This window comes from Sinohyriopsis cumingii, chromosome 9 (assembly GCF_028554795.1).
Source record: "Sinohyriopsis cumingii isolate HCF-2022 chromosome 9, ASM2855479v2, whole genome shotgun sequence".
NCBI classification, from domain to species: Eukaryota; Metazoa; Mollusca; class Bivalvia; order Unionida; family Unionidae; genus Sinohyriopsis; species Sinohyriopsis cumingii.
In genome coordinates this window covers 15,701,631-15,729,581 of record NC_142969.1, presented here as the reverse complement: position 1 = coordinate 15,729,581, position 27,951 = coordinate 15,701,631, and the positions used below count along the sequence as shown (strand labels likewise).

The 27,951-nt window shown below is 32.7% G+C and overlaps 2 protein-coding genes across 2 annotated transcripts in view; both read right to left on the bottom strand.

Moving 5' to 3' along the window:
• Nucleotides 1–9,171, bottom strand: part of LOC149791312 (uncharacterized) — a 58,406-nt gene extending 49,235 nt beyond the window's left edge. Inside the window, exons 1-10 of the mRNA XM_089971331.1 lie at nt 9,057–9,171; nt 8,616–8,732; nt 7,659–7,913; nt 7,243–7,371; nt 6,635–6,760; nt 5,457–5,582; nt 4,987–5,112; nt 2,695–2,943; nt 1,950–2,069; nt 525–791 (exon numbers count right to left, since the gene is read on the bottom strand). Coding sequence (XP_089827457.1) covers nt 525–791; nt 1,950–2,069; nt 2,695–2,943; nt 4,987–5,112; nt 5,457–5,582; nt 6,635–6,760; nt 7,243–7,371; nt 7,659–7,913; nt 8,616–8,732; nt 9,057–9,084 — 1,543 coding nt within the window. The 5' untranslated portion in view covers nt 9,085–9,171. The remainder of the gene's footprint in view (nt 1–524; nt 792–1,949; nt 2,070–2,694; nt 2,944–4,986; nt 5,113–5,456; nt 5,583–6,634; nt 6,761–7,242; nt 7,372–7,658; nt 7,914–8,615; nt 8,733–9,056) is intronic.
• Nucleotides 9,172–9,826: 655 nt separating this feature from the next.
• On the bottom strand, nt 9,827–27,479 carry LOC149791311 (mucin-like protein). The gene is made up of 12 exons (XM_089971330.1): nt 27,342–27,479; nt 26,624–26,837; nt 25,903–26,145; nt 24,383–24,538; nt 23,777–23,971; nt 18,625–18,873; nt 17,998–18,202; nt 15,883–16,055; nt 14,356–14,520; nt 13,522–13,644; nt 10,877–11,002; nt 9,827–9,897 (listed from the first exon to the last, which is right to left on the bottom strand). The coding sequence occupies exons 1-12, from the start codon at nt 27,477–27,479 to the stop codon at nt 9,827–9,829; spliced, it is 2,058 nt and encodes a 685-aa protein (XP_089827456.1).
• Between the last annotated feature and the right edge of the window lie 472 nt (nt 27,480–27,951).

Below are 27,951 nucleotides of genomic sequence, written 5' to 3'. Positions count from 1 at the left end.
AATATCCTGCCTATCAAAATGACGTGCATTTGTGTGAAGTTACAAAGTAAGGTCCTGGGTGACATATTTGACAATTCAAGACAGAAGCTTCAAATTCTGGATATGTTTTGGGAGACATTTGGTATTTAAATTGGTCTTATACAATTAATGTTAGTGAGTGATTGTCAATAAATGTAAATAACTCACAAATACTCCAACACATTCATATAATTGATAGATACCACCACCGATTAAAGAGTTTTCCTCTGTTAAAAATAAGTTTCGATGAATCAAGGAGACATGCCTCTCAGGCTTAAATATCACACACACACACACACACAGAGACACATAACAAATAGTATTAATCAATTTGTATCTTTTGTTAGATTCCATACAATGCTTATATCAGGTTTAGAAGGCAACATAATGTTTTAATCTGTTGTTAGAGACAAATACAAACTGTACTGAAAGATTCATAATTAAAATATTACAAATGGTTGCAATTTTGAAAATATCTTCAAAATGAATATTGAAGTAGTACTTACCAATGCACTGTGTATTATTGTTCATCTCGTAGCCCTGTTTACATTCACATGCAAAAGATCCAGGGCTATTGACACATATCTTGTTAGTCGTGCCGCAGGGGCTCGAACTATTAGAACACTCGTCAACATCTACACTGCATTCCTTGCCCTCCCATCCCTCTCGACATAGACAGGTTCCATCTACACTGGAACATGTTTGGGTGTTTTCCATATGACAAGTGCAGTTAAGGTCGCAGTCGAGTCCATATGTGTTTGCTTTGCAAGCAGCTGTAATAAAATGTTTTTAAGAGATTTTCTTTTCCATCCCCAATGAAAAGAAATATCTATTTTAAGAGTGTTGTATTAACGAACTGCCTAGTTTCCAAAGATTACATTGTTAAGCAATTTACGTATAAATAATAAATACATTCTGAAACATGCTGAGCAGTTATAACAAAAATATGGATTCACTTTTATTTCTCCACATGACAAATAACTGAAGCTTATAGTATACTTCGTGTAAGTAATTATATAAATCATATTGTGCTATCAGTCACGCTATGTGCTTAAGCATTTTCACATTTGTCTGAGTGAAATGTTTAACAGTGCAATTTTTTTTGCAAGGTAGCCTCACATAATAAGAAAATCAATAACATATGAAGAAACATCTGGGAAGACATTAAATGCATTTAAATATATTGAGCCGCGCAATATTCTCCAAGTGATGACTGAACGAGGAAATAGTTGCAGAAAGAAAACAAAAACGAATTGACTTTGCAAAATATGGGGATTAAACAAAAGACTTAATTACTTACATCTACTGGAACTGAGATATGATTCAAAGACCCTTATATCTTTAACTGCTTTCTATACTGATACGTTAATGAACTCTATCATGAATGCATGTACATTCGTAAACGACTGCAACACAATTTGCACTACTGCGAAAGGCTTAACATATTAGCACACGACGTTATGTTGGATTCAAACTAATCAAGAGCTATATTTAATAAATTCTCCTTAATATGTCTTTATGTATATGTTTAGAAGAATATTTCATAAATGGAAATTTGGAAGGCTCTATTAGAAAGAGACCTTTTGTACACCTTTCGATTAATCCAAACGGCAATATGAGTCTTTCTTACAAAATTATACGAAGTCGTACGAGAAACTCAAACGTTGATTTTGGCAACGTATCAGATTATTCAGAAGATGTAAGGTCGCTAACAATTCCCTCTTCCTTTCAGATGTGCCTGCTTAATCTACGTTGGCTTTCTGGTCGAATACCTTCCAGTTTATTACACGGTTTCGAATGAAATAATGTGACTGTTAATACATGCTTGACAGGCTAGTTCACGACCACAGAAAGTTTAACTTTTCTTTACAATAGCTACTTTCAGTAGAATGATATTTATTTGCACATACTACAATATCAATAAAACTTACTAGTACAAACGATCCCATTGGAAACAAATCCTTCATAACACGAACAACTGTAACTTCCTACGTTGTTGTGGCAGATATGGTTACATTCATTTAAGCGCGGATCGTTGCATTCATCAATATCTGGAAATACATTTACTTTTTAAACCTTTATTAGATTCAATGTGTGTGTGTGTGTGTGTGTGTGTGTGTGTGTGTGCAAAAATCCAGACAACAAACAGTGCAATACCAGTTTCTAACATGCCTAAGCTCCTGAGAATCCAAATGAGTCAACGTTAAAGGCAAATACAAAACAGAGATAGGACAACAACAAAAAAGCGTTGTTACAAAATTTTACATGACCATTCGAATTATAAAAAAATAGCAATGTTTGATGTTTGAACTAGTGGGCTTCAACTTGATGCTGATGCTGGAAAATATAATATTTAGACCTCTAAATTGAAAAGCCACATCGCCATCTATCTTTCTACGGAAATATGAGTAACCGCAAATTATATCCGAGATATTCTATTATATCGTTTTACCAGTATTTTGCAACTACAACAATATTCAAAGTAACTGGCAATATCAGAGTTTTAGTAGACAATACACTATCATTTTACTCGATCTAAAACAAAATTATTACAAGGACTTCTAGCATCTTAGAAATCTGAGGTCTTCAGTGGCTTAGACCTTATTGGCTGAATGAATCTAAAGGTTACAATTAAATACATACACACTAATAAATATGTTCCATGAGGGTACGTACCTTGGCAAACCCCGCTAATATTTCTGAAACCAAGTAAACAATTACACACGTAGGATCCAGCTGTGTTAATACAGATACTGTTAGTACCAGTGCATGGATGTTTGACACATTCATCTATATCCTTATCGCAGCTGATGCCGTGCCACCCATCGTTACACACACAGCCTGTGATAGGATCACATCTTTCAGTACCAATACCACAGTTGCATAGTGTAGAACAATTTGGTCCGTAGTGAAATTCATCGCATGCTGTAAAATGAAACAATACTCAACGTGAACCACAAACTTCTTTATTTGATGAGATTTAAATCTTTTTACATACTTGTGCAACAGATAATAATTTGCAGCATAGTAAATTTTTGACAGATGAATACATACTACAGCAAGGAGACGTATTTATTCCGAGCATTATGATGAAGTATTTATTGCTGAATAGAATTACTCCATAAATACGACTTGGAAGACTTTATTTATATTTTTGTACAATAAAAGACATTTCCATCTAAGAAGGAATGGAAACACCGTGTATGGAACACCATAAATAAATATGAGCAAATGTGCTTTAATGATCCGTCTTTTCAAAGGTTCAAAAATATACATCATTCAAAAAAAAAAGGCAAAGAACTTAAACTGGTCAAAGTTTTGGAAAGGTTTCTAGTAACTCCATTCAGTATGACACTTCATAATTTGCCAACATTGCAATACTGCGTAGACTGGTATTACTGCTCGTATGCTTATCTCTTGTTCAAAATCTCAAAGAATGAGTGATCTATTTTCGTCGCATATTAACAATAATTTTGATGTTGTACTTGGTGCATATCTTCATAATATATCTAAGATTTCGTTCAGCACTTATCCAAAAGGGAATTCCCAAACAACTGTAAACTTAATGACCCCGACGTCTACAGAAAGTTTATGATGTCAGCTGCTATGCCTTCGGCAGGAAGCCGACATGAATTTGTTAACTAATAGGAGCATTTGTTAGCTGGAGGCATTGCATGACTGACTAACGAAACAACGACAAAAAACTGAATTAAATCAAAATTATCCCGCTGGGTTACCTCACGGATAACTTGACTGAACAGCTTTGATTACATAACTATATAACCGTTCATAAGGTTTGATGTAACAAATCTGCTAGTACTCAAATGTGATAATTGTATTGTGTACCTCTTTTATTACGTTGAGTCAGAGAATATATTAATGATCCATTTTATTGGTAGAAAACGCTATCAGAATTCCAGATTTAAAACGTATTCCCATTTATATATGTATGAATATGTAATTTCTATGTGTGAAAGTATGATTATATGTACGAGTTTGTGATTTATATATGTATTGTACATATTGTCCTTGTTGTTCCCGTGTCTGTACCAATTCACATTGTTATTAATCTCCAAAAGGAGGATATATAGATGGAATGAATGAATGAAATGAATGGGAAGAAAACAGATACTTAATGGCAAACTTCATTAAACGGAAGGAATAAATATTCAAGCTTAAGAAACAAATGAATATTGTACACAAAATATATAATAGAACTGTTAGGTTTTAAAAACTTCTTTCCAGGTATAAAGTTTTTTGATAGCTTTTCGTCATCACTATGAATTTGGTCGAAAATCTAATTAATATATTTCTTTTCTCAGAGAATATTTCTAGAAATACTCTCACGCCATTCAATTTGTATAAATCTACATGCAGATATTTACTTTGTTCAGTATTTCCTATAAAGTCGGATCGTCACAAATGGAGGTGCTAGATGTAGTGCGTTTCAATCTCTAGTTATTTGCTTAATCGTGACTCTAGCAAAATACCTAAATAAATAAAATATTAGACTGTCTCATACAAGTATGGCGTGTACATAAGCATACAATTTCTTTTCAAATACAAACGGCAACAGGTTTTCATCATTCGTTACAGTAACGTTGAAACACTCTCATAAGGTCTGTGTCCAGGTCAAGTTGTGAAATCTCCATACAAATGTCATTAGGTCGTATAATAGCAATATCATTATCAACAAGGTGAATCAGCAATTCTTAGCTTGAAGAGATGTTTAATAACCCTCGATTTAATACATTCATTGTAACGTATCCATATAATTCCTAAAGGAGGACTCGATTTATATTCAGTTATAACAATGAAAGACTAAATATGCTCATGAGACGTGTGTGCTGCGTATCCAGAAATATGATATGATCATTTTACGCGTTATACTCACATTGAAAAAAGTAATTTTAGTTTATGAAATGCATGCGAAACGCAATCACATTTAAAGCAGGTTATTAATCTTACCTATGCATGTTCTCCCATCATTTGCTAGATGAAAACCGTTTGGACATGAGCAAACATAACCGGCATTTTCGTTTGTGCAGTTGTTACTACATCGATTCAACCTTTTGTCTTCACATTCGTTGATATCTAGTACATATAATACCAGTTTGAAATTAAATATTATTTAATGAAGTAATTACAATTTCCGTATTAAAACCAAAGTTAACCTTTAAAACTACTTCCATCATACGAGGAGCCGGATGAGATTATATCAAATCAAAACATTTAGGTCATTAATAATAGACTAAAATCTTTAAAAGATCGAAAGTTTGAAAATTTAGGATAAGTGCATTTATAAGTTATCTATCCTGACGTAATTTGTGAAATACAATTATAATTACTGAATGATATCTATCATTTTCATACATACTGATATGCTGTTTTGCACTCACAAGTCGATTAACAAAACAACCTATAAAACGTTGGCTCACCTTCACATGTCTGGTTATCAGAACGTAATTTGTAGCCAATTGCACAGGAGCAGAAAACACGTCCATCTTCCAAGACACATAACTGGCTGCAAGTTAAATTTCCAAATGTTGCGCATGGATCTTCAACTGGTACAAGAAACAAACACGTGTACAATAAACGCAACTTGCAAAGTAATCGAATTCCTTAATATATCTATGTCAGTCGTATAATTTTATACATCCATTGGACTACTCAGTATTGATATATCATTAAGAAGTTTTTATCAGAACAGGTGCAAATGAGGCTAATTAATATTGCATTATATTTATTCGTGATACAATAAAACTGTTTTATCCAATTTACTTATCCATATCAAATGAAATGCAACTAAATATTTTATGACGTTCTTTGTTCTTAGCTATGAACGTATTCATCAACAGAGCGACAAATTGTGCAGCAAAAGTGGCAAAGATTTCTTAATGCTTTAGGTACTATCGAAACCATGTGACAGTTCGTTTTCTATTGGATTATCCTTCAATAACAACAGGCAGATGATAATATAAGTATGTGCATTTTTATTATTTACAGTCGTGGATAAGCAGGAACATAATATTGTCTCGAAACGAAAAGAATCTCCTAATATTAGTAATGTTACAATATATGGCATTTAATAGATACAGTGTTATTTTGTGATCATATTGCATTTAAAACTTTAATATCTATGTGATCTTACTTTTAACAGCTTTTCTCTCTTGCTTCATCAATTATATCAAACGTCCAAATTTGCAACGCAAAAAATATTAAACGCTGTCTAAATTATGCATTTGTTCTAAGAACAATGATGATAAGGCAACACACCAATTCTGAATTATGTGTTATAGGGGTTTTAAAAATATAAAGCTGTATAACGTTTTACCTTTACATCTAAAAATTAAAAACCGATCAATATAGAGACCAATCTCAAAATATCGCTACATAGTTGTGAAAATTATTTTCGGAAAGATAAAATAAAATCATTCTAACATTATTAAGTACGATGAATATGACCTCGTGGTAAATGAATTACATTGTATAATGCCTTCTCATGTTAGTTGTTATTCTTGTTACTTGACTTTGTTGATTTAAAATTAATAACTATGGGTGAAATAGTTTACGGGATCATATCATAACTTGCTGTAGTGCAAACACTATGGTTTACCTTTTTTACACGTCTTCCTATCGCTGTTTAGAATGTAACCAAAGTAACAGTCGCAGGTATATCTGCCATCGCTGTTTTCACATAAATGCTCACATCCGGATATGCCCACGCTACATTCATCGATATCTATTATATATATATATATATATATATATATATATATATATATATATATATATATATATATATATATATGTGTGTGTGTGTGTGTGTGTGTGTGTGTGTGTGTGTGTGTGTGTGGCCGAATTTGTCTTGATATTGTATTATTTGTCTTAGGTTTCAAAAATGTACTACTTCTGTTTAACGTAAAAATGTTTTGTTAAACGGACGAAAGAGTGGTATTTAAATGTTTCTTAGCGCCATGATCACATCATTCTGAAAGAACATAACAAGACAAGAGATAATAACTTATTTGTTTAGTATAGTTCAAAATTGTTTCTTTCGCATCTCTTTTTAAACATTTAAGGCGCACAGATTACAGATCATTTGGTTTTAATGCCAGATTCAGTTAATAAAGATGATGTGGCAATTATTTCTGAAAACAAAACGTACTGTTCATATCTTGACAGGAACTCAAACAGATTAAGAATGATAACATAACAATTTACCCTCACAATTCTTCGTGTCATTTCTGCCTTGTATATATCCATTGAAGCAGCTGCACGAGAAACCTCCAGCTTCATTCTTGCAAAGTTGTTGACACGTATTCAACTCAGGATCATTGCATTCATTCAGATCTATGAGTATTGCACACAATGTATTATCGATGTCGTAGCAGATTACATATCCGCAAAGTCTTAAATACTCGGCGGAAATAGATTAATACATATGTTCAAGTCATCTTTAAGCTTTCTGCTAGCAACTCTAACTAAAGTGACAACTGTTTAAATGACAAAAGTCAGAATTTAGATTATCATTCACTTTTATCCTCAATTTGCTTTTAATCCATATATTTATATAAAATTATTTTTGGTCATTATTTGTAAATAACCAAGGTAAAAGATAAGACATGTACATAAATTACCTATGCACGATCCGCTTGCATTTAGGGTGTAACCGTCCACGCAATTGCATATGTACGATCCATTTGTGTTTAAGCATGTCTTGAAGCTGTCATTGCATATATTTGGAACTAGACATTCGTCTACATCCTCGTCGCAATTTGCACCAGTCCATGTCTCTGAGCAAATGCAGCCTTTTATAGGATCACATCGAATGGCTCCCTGTCCACACTGGCACGTATTGTTACAATTTTCACCGTACTTAGGAAGCTCACACACTGTTGTTTAAAAAAAACATACTTATACATTTAAACTATTACGATTTGAACGTTTATAAAGTATTCCAAAATATATGATTTTATAGAGCCTAACATTTATTCTGTTAAGATTGAATAACTGTCAATATTAGCCAGCTTAGAGTAAAAGGAGACATTCCTCTGACGAACCATTCAACAATTGTGGCTCTCTATCTCATTTCGAGCCATGCGGATTCGAAGTTTGCCGTTATTCAGCCATTTTACAGTTCAGTCAGTGAATACTATGTGGCGACATCTACAGAGGATTTAGTTCTCATATTCAAATACGTCCATAAGTACTATATAGATTAATGATTGGCTTTCCCAGATAATAGACAAAATGATAATCTGTCAAAGGATATAAATTTCATGGAATACACATATAAATATCGCTGTTTGCAGGCCTGTGTCAATGGCATCATTTAAGATCGATTGGAAATATATATATATATATATATATATATATATATATATATATATATATATATATTTGGTCATTATTTGTTAATAACCAAGGTAAACTATAAGATTTACTAAATTAGGTAAGACATTTTTTCTATAATAGAGTTTGTGTCAAAAGTACTTAGTAAGAAACTAATATGCAGAGCTCAATGAAAACTAGACTTGCCAACCAAAGTCAGATTCTAAAAGTACTAAAGTTACTGAGTTATATAATGCACTTACGTTTGCATGAGGATTTATCCGATTCAATCATGAAGCCATGAAAACAGGAACAGCTGAAGCCGCCCTCCGTGTTTGTACAGAGCTGTTGACACACTGGCAGTTGACATTCGTCTACATCTAAACATATGACTACATCTTAATGAATAGATATGATAATTCATATATAGTGTAAGTAAACAATTTTGAATTTGATCATACAGTCCATTTGTTTATTATTCTTTTCAATCGCTGATTTGATATTTAGAATAATAATGGAAATAATAAGCACGAGCATGAAACTACCTATTTACAAGCACTAAAGAAAAGAAAATCTGAATTAGGTTGCATCATCAATGATAAGCATAAATATCTAAACCAAAACTGATTTATATTCTGTTCTGCTCCAAAATTAGATATTTTTAGATCAAAATATTCAAAGCTAAATATAATATAAATACATACCGTTACAGGTGTCTCCATCTGAGCTCATTTGAAACCCTTTCCTACAAAAGCAAGTAGCGTTGCCATGTTCGTCGGTTGTACATCCTGCTGTACCACTACAGTTAAGAGAATTGCATCCTGGTGGAAGAGTCCCTAGATATCAGAACATGAAAATTATATATTTAGTGTTGTTCCTTGGATCCCAAAGTGGAAATTATAAGGTGTCTCCGACCGGCCGAATTTGTGAGAGGTACAACGTTTTAATGGGACAAAACAAACTTAGCACACAATGAACTAGTAATGCTAATAATGAGATAATCTTATTTGCTTCTTTAACCTAAACTTTGTCTTCTGCACTGTAATTAGTGTTGCAGTTTTAATTAGTGCTGCAATTTTTAAAATATTATAAGTTCAGTATTGAATAGTAAAATATAATGATGTAATGTGCCAGATTAGTATACGCTCACATGTGTGCTCAGACTTTTAGACCTCTTCAGACGGCAATCCTAATTGGGCTTTCATAGTTTCCGTAAACAAATGAATTTTTGCAATACAAATGCTTTATCACGTATTCAAACACGTCTTAGAATTATTAACAAGTTTGAATATCTAGCTAACTCGAAATGAGTCGCACCATGGAATTTTCCGCTCTGGAGCTTTATGTCATTTAACATTAATTTTCACTCTTTATTTCCAGCATTTATTAAAATAAATGCACACGTTTTCTTATAATTTTTTCTTTTTCAGATTAATAAATCATGAAATAAATTAAAAGTGTGTTTTGCATATATTTAGTTTATTTTGTCATTAATTCCAACACCAAATAACTTAAATCGCCCTTGCTGAAGGAGTGGCTTTAACCCTGAAAATATATCATTCGAACTTAATCGTAATAGCATTTGATAAGTTTCAGATGAGTTCAAGAATGATCAATGGTACCATCACAGACATTAATGGCTTTCGGTCCTACATTTTAACAAAATATCACCATTTCTAGCTGGTCATAGACGATTATGTTTTGCAAAAATAATAATGCTGGAAATCCACATCCAAAATTCCAAATGAATCATCTTGAGGTGGATATTCAACTGCTCAAAGTTTTCGAAAATGTTTCATCTTGCGTAGTAATCTCAAGTATTGCAAGGGATCTGACCTGATTTATATAGTATTAAATATCAATTCACGTAATGGTGATAAAGAAATTATATCCAGCGATTATAAAAACAGCAAACGAAGACGGTTAATGATTGTGGGGAACAACTGGCATTAAAATAAAGACAATTAGTGAACAAAATTAGAATGTATTCATATTACAGACTGGTAATTGCGTGCCGCAGCTATTGATTAAATAAATTTACGAAACTGACAATGTATATATATATATATATATATATATATATATATATATATATATATATATATATATATATATATATATATATATATTGAATTTGATGCCTTCACATCTAAAAAAACCAGTGGATTTATTACTTTTGTTGTTGCTTACCATGAAATCTACAATGGATCAATAATACAAATGCATTAGATATACATTTCCTTATTAAGTAAAGGATTACAGGCATATACGTTTTCAGATAATTCGCTACTATATATCGCTTCTTTAAGTTCTTTAAGAATTACTATTTGCTGTTTAGACTGGTTAGTAACAATATCTCGATCTACACTCCTTCAAAATATTTTTATTTGAATTCAAGTACCTGCCATGCTGAAGAGTACACTTAGTGCACTACACTAGGAAGAGATAATCGTTGGAACATATATTGGTCAATTGCTTTGAATGGTTAATAATATACATACAATAAAAAGAACCAACTTCTTACCCTTCTTACAGCTTCGTGTCGCACTGTTGAAAATGAATCCTTCATAACAACTGCAATTGTATCCACCAATGCTGTTAGAGCAAATTTGGTCGCAGTCATTGGATGCCTCTAAGCACTCGTTAATATCTGTTACACAAAATGTCAAGCATACTAAGTTCATATTCTATGGCAAATCTAATGAAGGAAAATACTTGCGAATACTCAAAAAACATCAAATGACGATATCCGTGTTTTGGAAATGTACAACAAATATGTAAAGAATTATTTAAGTTTCATATCTACCTTCCGAGGCTGACGTGTGACATATATTTATCCACATTCTTCTTATACTGATTAATGTACGAAAATTTGCCTAGTGAAGTGATGAAAAAAGCTATCCATTGCTATTTTTCCGAATATATTTTCAAATCCCTTTCATCATAAATATATGTCTCAATCTAGGTTATGTCATTGCTCAATATATATGGCATATTCAAATGAAGCTAAATGTGAGAGTACATACATATCAATGTATAAGAATTATTGATTAATTATTTGACTGAATGTTGATTTTACAGCACACCAGCACTTTAAGGCTATACAGCGTCAAAATATGATAAAATAAAATGGATCAAAAGATTTATTACTAACAAGCGATAAAAGTATAGAAAATACAAAGATGTTATGTAGCAAATAGAAGATGGTTTACAATCAGTGGGGGATGAAAATGAAGAAAGATAAATAGGGTGATCAACAGTACAAAAGTTGGTTAAAATATTCAAAAGAAAAAATGATTCCAAATATTCTATATTTTAGAATAAATGTTTACTTCTTTCAAGAAATTTAAAATACAAGTCACATTCTTTATATCAAAACTTTCCATCATGTGCTGAACATTTTAGTAACGGTCGCATCTTGGCTGGAGAATACAAATCTGTCACAAACTGTTTCACTGCGAAGAGTTCATTGTAAGGAACGAATTCAGGTGGTTCTTAGTCCCTTTAATTTGTATGAGTGGGTTGTATAAATACAACTAATTCCTGCAATGTCTACCGTGTCCCATGGTTAAGTAAAAAGAAGGCCATGCGCTGGAGGTAGGTTTGATCACATGATCACATGGAGCTTGTTATTAACAACACCCTTCCACGATGCTTGTCACTAACAAAAGAAGGATTTTTGATATCAGGTTTAAAATTAGTGTATGGTATTTTATAAACATATGGATGTAGCGATATGGTTATTTTAGCAGTGTGGTCTCCATTTTCGTCACCTATAATACCGACATGTCTGTGTAACCAACATTACACTACATTGCGAGAGATACACAGATATGTATGTTTGATGCGAATATTGGTCAATAGTGGGTTTTCCAGCTTCGTATTGTGTAGTAACTATAGTGCAGATAGTGAATCGAAGAAGATGACAGAATGTAAACTTTGTTTGGTTGCGATATAATTCAGATCAAGGTCTATTGTCCCGATTTCGGCAAAAAAAATTTCGATGCGAACTCTGAAATGCGAACTTTTATGGAATGATTAGCGCAAATAAAGGCTGCAGCAGCCTTTTCCTCATCCTTTGATCCGTCTGTGTAAGTTCTTTTCTAGTTTTAGAAAATGTTGGAGGGACTTTTCTTGCAAGGGTTATGAAAAGTAGAAGAATTTGTTTTGGATTTTGTTCCTGCATGCAGCGGAAAACGTACTTTAGATTGTTTAAGAAGCCAGGGAGTTGTTACATACACAGACGACTTTTGGACTTTACAAAGATAAATTTTTTACGGTCAAGGATGGAAAATATTCTAATGCCAAAGGTTGTTATGGCATTTGTTTTAGTTTTGTATAATGATTTATATTGGGGTTGACAGAAAGACGCAAAAGCAGGATTTAAAGGTTTGGGTCTTAGTTCTATAACATAATGTTTCTCTTCGATGTAATATGGGTGACTAATGCTCCCAGCGCGAGTCGTATTGCTTGATGGTGAATTAGGACCAGCATCTTTAAGAATGCGTTTTTGGCCGAACTATAATTAATACAACCATATCTCAGTTTGTATCTAATAAAGGTGATATATAGGTTAAGAATGTTTTTCTATCAGCAACGTAGTCAGTACGCACTGATACTTTGAGTACATCAAGGGCGTTCATGCATTAGCATTCAGTTTCTTAATGTGTGGCATGAATATAAGGTTTTTTTCGAAGACAGTACCTAAAACCTGTGTTTACTCAGCAATCGGTATAGATGCTCCGTCCACGGGGAGTTTAGGATCACCATGTTATCTTCATGACTGACCGAAATGCATTCATACCGTTTTTGATTTTGAGAGTTTAAACCCATTGACAGTGTGTCAAGCTTGGCTCCGTCGGCATTCTTTAAATTCCAGTGTGGAATTGGCTCATCGATGGTAGAGTTATTGATTTATAGTCTACGTAAGTAGATTGTTCAATAAATTAGGCATATTCCAACAAAAAATACTGTGAGCACAAAGAAATATCAGAGCAAGAAAGGAAAGCACATTCAATATATATCAAATTTAAACTAAAATAAGCGTGGACATAGATATCCTGTTGATTAAGTTTTTAGTGGAAGTAATAGAAAAAATGTATAATAATTACGCCGTGTATTATATGCTGCTCTTAATGCGCATGTCAGTATTAAAAATGAACATCATACCATGGCATATATCTGAGCCCGTAGATTTTCTATAACCTTCAAAACACGAGCAGACAAATGTTCCATAGGAATTATTACACATGTGAGGACAGCCACCATTTGAAGAACTGCATTCATCGATATCTGGAATAACAAAATAACCTGCTTGCATTTTGCAATTTGTTTCATGTATGGACCATCATTTCCAGTATAATCAGACTCTACGGAATATTTAATGCGATCGTCTATTGTAAACTGAAAATAATATCGAAAACAAAATCTTGACCATACATCTGTAAATTACATGCTTTATGATTCTCTACTTTTGAATTAGGCCTGTTTGCAAATGCAATTTTTACTAAATACAGATAACTCTGGAACAACGATTCAGTACTAAAATTAGATATACGGCCATTAAAATATCCCAGATTTGGCGTTCATACAGATAAAAAGATGAATCTCGACAACTTTACATTTCACGTTCAATTTTTTAAAAATGAAAACATCTTTAAAGTTCAATCTCGATTTTAATGGCTGAATTGAGCTGAATATTTTTTACAATTATTGACGACGTCTGAATATTTCTTTAGAATAATTATGCATAGTAAATCTTCGAAACTTATTAAGGTCCGTACCTAGATATACAGAACTTATAAGATAGTGTCATTTGTTTGCTATTAAACCGTTTGGGAACACACCGTTTGGTCATTTTTGGTGCGGCCCTATTGATGCAACCTCTGAAGAAAGTTTTAGTATTTGTTTGAAGTTCTACACTAATGACAGTACGGATAAAACTTTACATAGTTTTGCATTGGAAGAGACTTAACAACACATTCTGGACCTGATGAAACAAACCTTCGCATCCGCCATCATTTGTGGATGTAAAACCAGCTGGACAGTTAGAACAATTGTATCCGATCCCCGTAATTTCTTGGATGTGTGCTGGGATATCTATACAGTTCCTTAGCGGCGAACATGGTTGTGTAGCACATCCATTCCTATCCAATTCACATTCCGGACCTGAAATTTATATATAATACATTCATGATATTTGTCTTTCTTCCCCTAATATGTTTAATCGTCGTGAGCTATATATATATATACAATTGTTAATATTGTTATTATTGTACCACAGGATGAAACAACATAACCGGCATTCCAGCCGGAACAAACTTTTACTCCTGAATCGAAGCTTAGAATGAAACACTCACTCTATAACACAACTCCTATCCACAATTCACCACTTTTTGTTCATTTATATCACTTTCAATATAATTCATAGGCTCATCACACAAATATCAGCGATTGAAAAGAGCGGTAGATTATGGATAACCTTATCTGTTGCAAGAAAGTATACCTTTTACATTGTTAATCTCTCTGACCATAAAACAAGTCCGATTCACCAATGCAACGCAGTAACATTTTAACACTGGTGCAGATGAAGCTGCTTTAAAACTTGTTAATGAGGCACACTTGAATCAAATGATTCTTCCTTTTGTGCGACTCCTTAATTTGAGGCATTTTTGAAAGGTGTTGTGGCATAAGTTTCCCCACGTAACCTACTAAGTATTTGAAACCCATATTAGATAATGAGAAAAACGGTACAATTGTAATTTTATTTTCATTCGTTTCATCAAAATGCGTATTGGTCACCAGCTATGGTCAGTGCGTCATTATTTTCATGGAAACTTAGACATGACCTTAGTACTTGCGCTTACTAACCTTCATCGAGCGTATATCTGTATAATTTTGAAAGATGGGTTATCTTTGTTGTACACTTACACTGGATAATAATAATAATAATAATGATAATAATAATAATTATAATAGTGTGGCAGAATGGAATACACATATAACATAAACATTTGAAGTTATTCTTGTCAGAAACCTAATTAAAGTTTGAAGGCGAAACAAACCCACCACATTTTATAGTTCCTAAGTATCATTCAACTCAGATACGTTTACAACTGGAGGGAAGTCAGCATTAAGAGGTTAGTTTTAGGACAGGTCGGCCTGGTGTTAGGATAATGTGACTGGGTTGGACATAATGCTACATATCTGAGGCATGATGCCCCATTGGAAGACATCACTAGAAACTGTCACACTTCAGACATCGTAGTGATATGACTGAAAAATTGTTAAAGCTACTTCAAAAATCCTAATCATACACACTAAATCATTTTACGTCTTCATTTCTATTTCTTATTTATTTTTATCACAATTTGTTTAGCTATTAAATATGTAGGAACATCGATAAATGTACATTTTCACCTACGTTGCACTTGAGTCTTCGTTTCTTTATGTCGACATGTACATGTATGTGTATGTGTGTGTTGATACGACAGTTTACGTTTCAAATGAACTCGGCCTGTTTTAACCTACCGTCCCAGTACGGCTCACATCTGCATGTAGCATATTTAAAAGTGTCTGTTGTGCGATTATCATCCCGGAATTCTTCAAAGTCACATGTTCCTCTTTGGTTGCAAGTCGAACACATTACTATGACGAGCTGTTGAGGGGTTGCTTGTACTCCAAATTCATCAACAACTGTCACTCTAAAATATTAAATTAACGAACTGAGCATAAAAACATGTTTTTCATTTGAGATCATATTCATATGTCTCCATTTATAACTTCAGCCAAATTGCTTATGGTTAGAATTATAGAATACAATAAATCAATGACATTGCTTAAAGTATTGAAAGGAACTGAAACTTTTAAAAAGTCCCGCTGTATTAAGAACATATTTAACAACTCTTTAGGTAAGGTTTGTAGTTGTCGGGCATTATACATGATCGCAAGTTCATTGTTTATCAAATAAAATATATTGCACTAAGATATTTGTGCAAGTTGCATTTATTTATTGGGCGAAAGCATTTCAAACGGTCGAACTTCTCCTCGAATAATCTTTTCATGAAGATTGTGTTCATTAACTAATCAGTTTATATTAGGGTATTTCATTGCTTCAACAAATCTCATGTAGCGTTACGTGATAAACATTAAGAATATAGAACGGATTCTGATGTTAAGAAAAAATACCGAGAAAACCAGAGAGAATGATAAAATTGGACACAATATGGTCCAAATTAGAAGCATGACTCAGAAGAAGAAGTGATACAGAGCAAAGAGTTATTTCGTGACGTTCACTACGGTATAAATTAGGTAAGTGGTATAAAGAAACAGGTGAACAAAAGTGTTACCCAAACATTTTCTATTTCATAAAACCTGAATTTGTAATAGACATGATGTAGCGTAAATCTACAATAGACATGATGTAGTGTATATCTACAATAAACATGATGTAGCGTATATCTACAATATACATGATGTAGCGTAAAATCACTACAGACATGATGTCGCATAAATCTACAATATACATGATGTAGCGTAAATCTACAAAAGACATGATGTAGCGTAAATCTACAATAGACATGATGTAGCGTAAATCTACAATAGATATGATGTAGCGTAAATTTACAATAGACATGATGTAGAGTAAATCTACAATAGATATGATGTAGCGTAAATTTACAATAGACATGATGTAGCGTATATCTACAATAGACATTATGTAGCGTAAAATCACTACAGACATGATGTCGCGTAAATCTACAATATACATGATGTAGCGTAAATCTACAATAGACATGATGTAGCGTATATCTACAATAGACATGATGTAGCGTAAATTTACAATAGACATGATGTAGCGTAAATCTACAATAGATATGATGTAGCGTAAATCTTAAATAGATATGATGTAGCGTAAATCTACAATAAACATGATGTAGCGTATATGTACTATAGACATGATGTAGCATAACTCTACAGTAGACATGGTGTAGCGTAAATGTTGTAGAGGAAGAAAGAGAGCATGTCATCATATAATTATTAGGTTATCTAAGTAAATAACAGCTGAGTAAACCTTAACAATGAGTTGTCAAAATTCTTGACACTATATTGCTCTCCAGGAAAATGGCTCGGACAGAAGTGAAATACGGTCTATTGAAAGTACGATATTATTAGTTGTTCCAAATATTAATTGAACTGCATCAGTTGTTAGAGAAAACCGAGTGCTTAATATCAAGCCCATGCTGTTATCAATCAGCATGAAAGACGTAAAGATAAACAGCAAAGTCAAAACGCTGTTGAAACACTAGACATCCCCATCACGCGACTTGAACAATTTAATATATCTTATCTTGACGAAAATAAAGAATAGGTGGGAATTGGATTTGTCTTTCATTTAAGATAGCATTTTCTTCCTTTCTAATGCATGCATTTTAAAAGCCGCACTGACTCATTATGCGAAAAGTAGTCGTTTGTTTGGCTTTGTTTTGGCCCGGGGGGTGGGGTGGGGGTGGCAGGAGAGCGGGACGGGGTTGCATGTAGCATATTCTATAATCATAATTATTATACGCTTCTGTCAAATATTTATTAATGACCTTTAAGCGTGTTGAACCTTACTTTAAACTAAACCCGATGACAATAACTTACTTGACATTGATAGGCCTGTCGTCTTGGAGAAGAAGAGTAACAAGCGCTGTTCCATTCTTTTGAGCGGTGATATTGGCATACATGTGGCCATCAAGAAGTCGATATGTAAATGTACCGTCATCTGAGGCATTCACTTGATAGGACGCTGTTTCATTGATCGTTCCGTTAATTGTTGTAGGACCACTTATACGCGGTGCCTCGTTAGCTGGAATTAAATTTAAAACAATTCAACATCTAACAGTTTATTTTATTTTATTTTTTTCGTCTGTTCTATCGAACATTGTATAACCCGCATTTGAAAGTGGAACGACATATTGTTTCAAATATTGTTTAAATGAAATCAAATACACAGCTGAATACTAATTAATACAGATATTAAAAATCTCTTGCTAAACGAAAAGATTTATCTATTTATTTTGTTGTTGTTTCAGGCCTCTGGTAACAGTTCCAATCAGTGTATCGTATAACGTTGCAATTACTATAACAGTCATATTTGTAAGCATCTACTGTTAATAATTATATTTAATGCTCTGTACATATTTTTTTCAAAACGCATATATATTAACTAAATATTTGACAATTATTGGATTAATCTGAAGCTTTATTGCAAAAGAGATAAATACCTACCGAGTACTCCATCTAAATGTCTAGCAACATCAACAAGTCTTCTTGTCTCCTTTCCAACTTCTTCATCCTCGGTCAATACCAAATCGAAAATGCATTCATATTCTTCCTCACCACAGACCATGCTGGCACTTGCAACTTTTGCCGGATCAAGATCTTCCAGAAATGTAGGCGTGTAATTCAGGTGTGAATAATCGTAATATCCTTTTCCTCGAGGATACCAAAATGTCGACTGATTGGGATGAACCGCCCCTTTAAAATCAATTTCTACTTTAGCATAAAACAAGTTTAGTTTCACCGTTCACGTGTTAATGTTGATGCAACTACCTGAATGTGCCGCACCAACATAGTATGTTTGCCGTAAATGTCCACTATGTCTTGCATATCATGAGGAGAATGATCCCTGATTAAATAGATTTTACTTTTTATTTTTAACATATTCTTAAAAATGAAAAGCAGCGAAATTATGTGAAGCATCCATTAACTAAACCATGTTCGTTTTTTTTCTAAATGAGGAAATATTAAATAAATGCTCTATGTCATCATCCATTCTACAAATCAGCCCTCGGGTACGTAGGAAACAAAAACAACAACACAATGCTACTGCTGTTACAACTAAAACAACAACAACTACTACTGCTAATAATAATAATAATATTATTATTATTATTATTATTATTATTATTATTATTAAAATTAATAAACGACACACAAATTGAAAGTGTATTATCCCTCTGGAAATCATTTGGTTACTATGACATGGAAATCTCTTTTGACTCCATCACTTAAGAACTTGTTTCTATTTTTCACAAAAGCTACACACAGAGCTAACTAGTATGAGATGGGCGGAATACTTGCTAATCAGAGTGTTCGGTAACATAATATTAAATATCAATATTTATTCCAACATTGTAAATTAAGTTGGGAATCGGAGTGCACAAGTACCTAAAATGACATGAAGATCGAAATGAACAACTCTTGTTTTGTCTATGGATTATATTGACTGAAACAGTATAATCCGCTTTTAATTATGTGGAAATATGTGAAAGAGACAAGACAAGTCTCTGTAGATGCCCCACCACTTAGTGTATTAATCTGTTTTTCTGTCCATTCATCCATTATTTGTTAAATTTTACGTTTAGGTCCACCCCGGGTGGGGGTGGGGGCCAAGTCGTCCAAAGCGCTCGCCTTTACCTACCATTGTCATCACACTTCTGTCCAAGTGGGTTCCAACCTCGAGCTCAGCCAACGTGGGTATGTGAGAAACCTTGCTAGTAGTTTGCCGTGAGTCGTTGGTCTTTGTCAGGGTTTTCCCGAGTTCTTCCTTCACCAGTTATACTGGGCGCCGTGTATAGCCTATCGTGTGTTGTTGTTATTGTGGGGTTTAACGCCATTTTTCAGCACACGATAGGCTATACATGGCGGCCCGTATTAATAGTGGAGGAAGAACCCGGGAAAACCCTGGAAAGAACCACCAACCCACGAGAATCTTCTGGCAAGCTTTCTAACATACCTACATTGGCTGAATCCGAGACTGGAACCCACGCAAACAGAGGTGAGATGGCAGTGATCCGTAACGCAGAGCGCTTTAGACCACTCGGCACCCCCACCCCCATCGTGTGTTGAAAAATAGCGTTAAACTTACAACATCAACAACGACGAAATATAGATCTGTTCTAAAGGCACAAGTTAGTCTCAGATTTATGGTTGGTCGGTTGATTGGTTGTGGATTTACGTCGCATCACAGAGGCTATATGAAATCAGATTCATGCACTGTCTGTAAATATGTCGCAGGAATAAAAAGACCATCCCATCCAACCATGGATAATGTGACCTAAATATCACGCTTCATTGATTTTAGTTTTGCATTTATTTCAGTTTACATGGCATTGTTGGCAACAATGGCATGCATGTTTGTTTGCTGATGAGTCTTGTTGCTGTTGTGGGGTTTAACGCCATTTTTCAGCACACGATAGGCTATGCATGGTGGCCAGTATCACTGATGGAGGAAGAACCCGATGAAACCCCGGAAAGAACCACCGACCCACGAGAAGCTACTAGCAAGCTTTCTCACATACCTACACTGGCAGAATCCGAGACTCGAACCCACGCAGACAGAGGTGAGATGGCAGTGATCCGGAACGGTTGATGAGTCTTTGTGATACAATAATACACTAACAAAATTTGGTAGCTGTAACCTATATTTGTCACAGTTCAGTAACATAGAGTATTCTAACTTGGATGATTAATTCTAACTTGGACGATTATACACCATATCAATATGTAAGTATTTATATATTCACATTATTCGTTCAACATGTCATTTTCATTTAAATCACTCTTACATGCATGCTTAAGATACATGCTTTCTAATTTTGTTAGTAAACAAAAAATGATACTAAACGTTGTCTTCATTCTTAAACTGACAAATGCTAGTTTTTATTTACATATCTCAATTGCTTAAAAGAACGTGATAATCCATATCGCAATGCGGGATCTGAAGTTTGTGTTTTGTTTTGTATGTTATCATACGCTGAGAGAAAATGGTGCTCTAAAGTATTTGTAGTATTATTCAACATTTTTAATACTTCTCCTAATATAAGAAAATGTATTGAATTGTGTGGTACAGAACTTAATATTCCATTTTGTCGTACAGAATTTAATATTACACTGTCTTGCACATACTTTAATATTACATTGTACTGTACAGCATTTATTATCTCATTGTCTTGTATAGAATTTAATATCACATTTGTCGTACAGACTTTTAATAGTCCATTGTGTCGTACAGAATTTAATATTACATTGTCTTGCTCAGAATTTAATATTACATTGTGTTGTACGGAATTTAATGTAACATTATGTTGTACAGAAACTTAATATTACATTGTCTTGTACGGAATTTAGTATCGTATTGTCTTATAGAGAATTTAATATTCCATTATGTCGTTCAGAATTTAATATTACATTGTGTTGTACAGAATTTAATATTACACCGTCTTGCACAGAATTTATATTACAATGTGTTGTACAGAATTTAATCTTACATTGTATTGTACAACATTTAATATCACATTGTCTTGTAGAGAATTTAATATTACATTTTCTTGTACATATGTTAATATCATATTGTCTTGTAGAGAATTTAATATTCCATGGTGTCGTACAGAATGTAGTATTAGACTGTGTTGTACAGAATTTAATATTATATTGTCTTGTACTGAATTTTATATTACATGTCTTGTCCAGAATTTAGTATAATATTGTCTTGTAGAGAATTTAATATTCATTTGTGTCGTTCAGAATTTAAGACTGCATTGTGTTGTACAGAATTTAATATCACATTGTCTTGTACAGAATTTAATATTACATTGTGTTGTACAGAATTTATATTACAATGTGTTGTACAGAATTTATATTACAATGTGTTGTACAGAATTTAATCTTACATTGTATTGTACAACATTTAATATCACATTGTCTTGTACAGAATTTAATATTACATTTTGTTGTACAGATTTTTATATTACATGTCTTGTCCAAAATTTAGTATAATATTGTCTTGTAGAGAATTTAATATTCAGTTGTGTCGTTCAGAATTTAATCTTACATTGTATTGTACAGAATTTAATATCACATTGTCTTGTACAGAATTTAATATTACATTGTATTGTACAGAATTTTAATATTACATTCTCTTGTACAGAATTTAGTATCATATTGTCTTGTAGAGAATCTAATATTGCACTGTGTTGTACATAATGTAATATTACATATTGGTGTACAAAATTTAATAGTACATTGTCTTGCACAAAATTTATATTACATTGTGTTGTACGGAATTTTATATTACATTGTGTCGTACATAATATAATATTACATTATCTTGTACAGAATTTCATATTACATTGTCTTATACAGAATTTAGTATCATATTATGTTGTAGAGAATTTAATATTCCATGTGTTGTACAGAATTTTAATATTCCATTGTGTCATACAGAATTTGATATTATATTGTCTTGCACAGAATTTATATTACATTGTGTTGTATGGAATTTAATATTACATTGCGTTGTACAGAATTGTAATATTACATTGTCTTGTACATAATTTAATATCATATTGTCTTGTAGATAATTTAATATTCTGTTTTGTCGTATAGAATGTAATATTGTATTGTGTTGTAGAGAATTTAATATTACATTGTGTTGTACAGAATTTAATATTACATTGCGTTGTACAGAATTTTAATATTAAATTGTCTTGTACATAATTTAGTATCATATTGTCTTGTAGAGAATTTAATATTACATTGTGTTGTACAGAATTTAATATTACATTGCGTTGTACAGAATTTTAATATTAAATTGTCTTGTACATAATTTAATATCATATCGTCTTGTAGAGAATTTAATATTACATTGTGTTGTACAGAATTTAATATTACATTGCGTTGTACAGAATTTTAATATTAAATTGTCTTGTACATAATTTAGTATCATATTGTCTTGTAGAGAATTTAATATTCCATTTTGTCGTACATAATTTTAGTATTCCATTGTGTTGTACATAATTTAATATTACATTGTGTTGTACGGAATTTAATATTTCATTGCGTTGTACAGACTTTTAATAGTACATTTTCTTGTACAGAATTTAATATCATATTGTCTTGTAGAGAATTTAATATTACATTGTCTTGTACATAATTTTAGTATTCCATTGTGTCGTACATAATTTAATATTACATTGTGTTGTACATAATTTAATATCATATTGTCTTGTAGATAATTTAATATTCTGTTTGTCGTATAGAATGTAATATTGTATTGTGTTGTAGAGAATTTAATATTACATTGTGTTGTACGGAATTTAATATTTCATTACGTTGTACAGAATTTTAATAGTACATTTTCTTGTACAGAATTTAATATCATATCGTCTTGTAGAGAATTTAATATTACATTGTCTTGTACAGAATTTAGTATCATATTGTCTTGTAGAGAATTTAATATTCCATTGTGTCGTAAAGAATTTAATAATACATTGTCGCGCAAAGAATGTAACATGTTTAAAAAGGATTTGAGTTATCTGTCAAGATCGTTATATTATACCTATGTACTTGAATCAATCGTTATATTTTAGAAACTTACATTTTTGTCCAAATTCGAATATGTCTTTCTCTCCTATGATGCCTCTGAGAACGGTGCCATTCCTAAACTGAAAGTCGTTTGCAGGATCACCGTCAAAATTCCCCAATAATCCAGCTGTCATATTTCTAAACTTGTTTGGAATCAAAACATCAATGTTTAGCATGTTGACTGAAAATCCAACTGTAAAAGCTATCCCTGAAACAGATTTAGGTAATACAGATTCTAAGGTGCAATCTTTTAGTTATTTATTAGTATTATTAGCAATAGTAGTAGTAGCAGTAAGAATGTTGTTTTGCCCATGGATTATTTTGCACGCAAAAATGGATAATATTGAAATAGATTTCTTATTATCATTATTATTCATGTTATATATCACACGCAAAATGAAGCATAACATGCTAGCCATCAAGCATTATTCGACACTACACATATTGCAACACAAATGAGGATTTTCTACGAGACTGTATGTAACATGACATTATGTTTTTCTTTCTTGATAGAGCATCAATAAGTATTTTTTTAAAACGTAATTCCCACATATAATGCATTTTCTATTTAAAGTTCAGAAAATTTAAGTGTTGATGCAAACAATCGTGACGTTTTTACCTGATGAGAAAACAACCTTCACATTTTTGGTTTGATTACTTCTTGAAAGTGACAGGTAGCTTGATGCGAAGTTGAATTCATTTTCCATATCCATCAATTCTAATGTGTAGTCATTCAGCATCAGACCAGGAGCCATCCTAGCGTAAACAATGAGGCCTGAAATATACCAATACCAAATTGTGGAATGTAATATAACCTAAAGGTTAACTGTATCACCTTTTCAGGTAAATGAAACTGAACTATCAGTTTTGGGGTTCCTATGATTTTCATGTTGTCCAAAGATCTGGACTAAACGATTAAATTTTACAAATAGGATATTTCTGTTAAAGCAAACAGTCTTTTGAAAAGTCCAGAAAAGTTAACGATGATTTAATAACATGAATGTCAAAACAATGTGCTTATTTAAAAAAAAATACGTGAAAATAAGTCGGCTTAAAGAAGCATTACAATTAATTTTAAATGATTGCTAAATATTGAATGAATATGTAAATTCTTATTACGTTCATCATTATTTTCTTATATCTAATGATATACATGGCGTTAAAGTTAGCATTTTGTATTTGGTATGTGTGACAATTTTAGAGATATTGTAAAATATGCAAAACCAAGATCTGTCCATTCGCTGTATGAAATGCTCTCTGATCTATCTGAGAGAAAGAAAAGAAGAAAACTTCACGAAGAACGCTATTAACTGCCTTCCATTTAGCATACGTTGTCCAATGTTTGTTCATGAACTGACGACCAGTCTGCGCATGAACATTCATGAAATGCACAAAAGCATTTTAACCTTTAACGTTTTAAAAGATAATAATTATGCACAGAAACAAATAAACTCAACTGTTGCCTCTGTTTGAAAAGGCCATAGTGAAGCCATTTAATTTTCCACGTAGCTTAAAATGATCTAAGCTGTATATGATTTGCAGACTGATACATGTATGGCTACTATGACTAAATGTTCTTTCGCAATAAGATTTGGAAAAGTTGAACTCTAACATTTGTTTGCTAAACTGTACATTTTAAAAAGAAAAGGACGTACTATGTGAAGTATATCTGATGATATTATGAAAAAAATGAGGCCTTTAGCTTCGTATCTCGGCTATTTTCAGTAAACTTGTATTCACTTGTTATCACAATATAATCTACAATGTTGTCCTTAGTGGCAAAGTTAGATCGGCGGCCAAAACCTTATTTTATTTTGACATATTGTGTTACGATGGTGTATTCAATTTGGGTTATTATATACACTAACATGGTGATAATTTGTGCGAAATGTCTTCCCGCTTACACAGATCACTCTCAAAATATTAAAGTTACTAAGTTACTTTTGAATCGTTGGATGATAACTTACATATTAATACAAATTTACAGTGATTGAAACACACACACACACACACACTTATATATATATATATATATATATATATATATATATATATATATATATATATATATATATATATATATATATATATATATATATGCGTGTGTTCGAAACCATTGAAGAAATACAAGTATATTACCGGTTTTTGTTGCATCCAATTCGACATGGACATTAATATTATTTTTATCCCTGGCAGCAAAGGCTGAGAACGCTGTGGCATCACTCATATTCCCATCTTTTGTCACAACTCTGGAAGTTCTGGCTTGAAGTTCAAACTCCTCTGTCGACGAGTTGATTTTGATCATTGTAAATTCTCCCCAGCCGTTGAAGGTGTAATTCAGTCCATCGAGGGTCATGAAATGTGGGTCACCACGTGCAGGTGCTGATAAGTAAAGGGTAATGTTAAGTTCAATATTGTTCATGTATTGAGCTATCAAAATCACGTTTGGTTTTTAACTTGCACATGAATCAGTTTTGAAATATATTTTTGTTGCCTTAAATAAAGGGTACGGAATCGACGTCTCAATCACAGCTTAATATACGACTGCGCATGCTTGGTTTTTCCTTTATAGATACCAGCCTTTGAATGTTTGATTTTGTCTTTTATACAGCAATCTTCAGAAGAAGGGTTTGTTATTTTGCTGAAAAGGATTGAATCTGTGATTTGACTTGAACTCAGATACAATATTGATCCAATTATATGACAAGCCAAAAATTTCTCATGTCACGATATATATTTGGCGACCTTTCAAAAAGGTTTTGATATCTCGTGATAAATGATGTGAATGTTTCATAAAATAATAATATCAAATACATATAATAGCTTGCTAAAATAAGATAATTAATGACCAGTCTCATACCGTGCCATGCAGGGAAAATGGTATAGCAATGCCCTATTGGCCGAACGCTCTGGTACAGGGAACACATAGCATTTTCTTCACAACAAGCAGTTCTCATGTCACTGTCGTAAATCTTGTGCTTAAGCTCCTGATTGTATGGATGGTACCTTACGAACCCTCCTGCATCGGTTCCATACTCTATGAAGTACTGATTTGTTCTGTCATAGCAGCAAGTCTAAAATGCGCATAATAACTATAACTTATAAAAGCTATGTTGTTTTAATCTCTCTCTCACTATATATATGTGTATATATATATATATATATATATATATATATATATATATATATATATATATATATATATATATATATATATATATATATATATATATATATATATATGTATGGTAATTGGCTGGCGAAAATAAAATATCGGTTGAAACTGTTAAAGAGCGTTAGGTTCAAAGTGATTAACGTTTACAAAAGAAGATTACAAATTTGTTTATACACTCACGATAAGCTTGTATTCTGTGGATGACGCAAACTGAACAATGTAAACAAGAAATGAACCACTTTATTTTATACAAAGATGTCACTTAATGTTTTACCTGCTTTGTCGTTCGATATAACTTGAACTTTTATCTATTGATATTTTTATGAACTGAAAAAAGCAAACAAAATTTTCCCAAAAAATCGATCGGCAAACTGGGAGTAGGCCATTATCGTATATAATATACCTTTCCAGAATCAGTCGGTCGAAATTGCCAGTTAGGACGAATATACGTGCAGAAGGCCTTCCCCTGTTGGAAGTATTTATTATCACTGTAAAATTGGTCCCGTGCGAGATGGGAGGCGTCGCAGGGACAAAGAGGCATCTTTTCCAGGCCTTCTTTGTATTCATCCTGTTTTTTTCTCTCGCTCAGGTACCAGTCAATACAGACTTGGCGAGAGCTCCTCTGACCAGGTAACGGGAACGATAGACGATAATGCAACAGTCCCTCATGACCTAATTAATAACAAATGCGCATTTATTAGTACAGTACTTGCTTTATAATATTACATTTGTTGGACTTATTTGGTGTGTGTGTGTGTGTGTGTGTGTGTGTGTGTGTGTGTGTGGTGTGTGTGTGTGTTTGTGTGTGGTGTGGTGTGTGTGTGTGTGTGTGTGTGTGTGTGGTGTGTGTGTGTGTTTCGTGTGTGTGTGTGTGTGTGTGTGTGTGTGTTTCAAAACTAAAGTAAGATACATAGCATTTATCTATTAAGAAACGGCTAGGGTATTATGTATCTATCCGAGGTAGATCAAATCGTCAAATGAGTCTGCCTTGTACTAGTATTGTATATCATGTA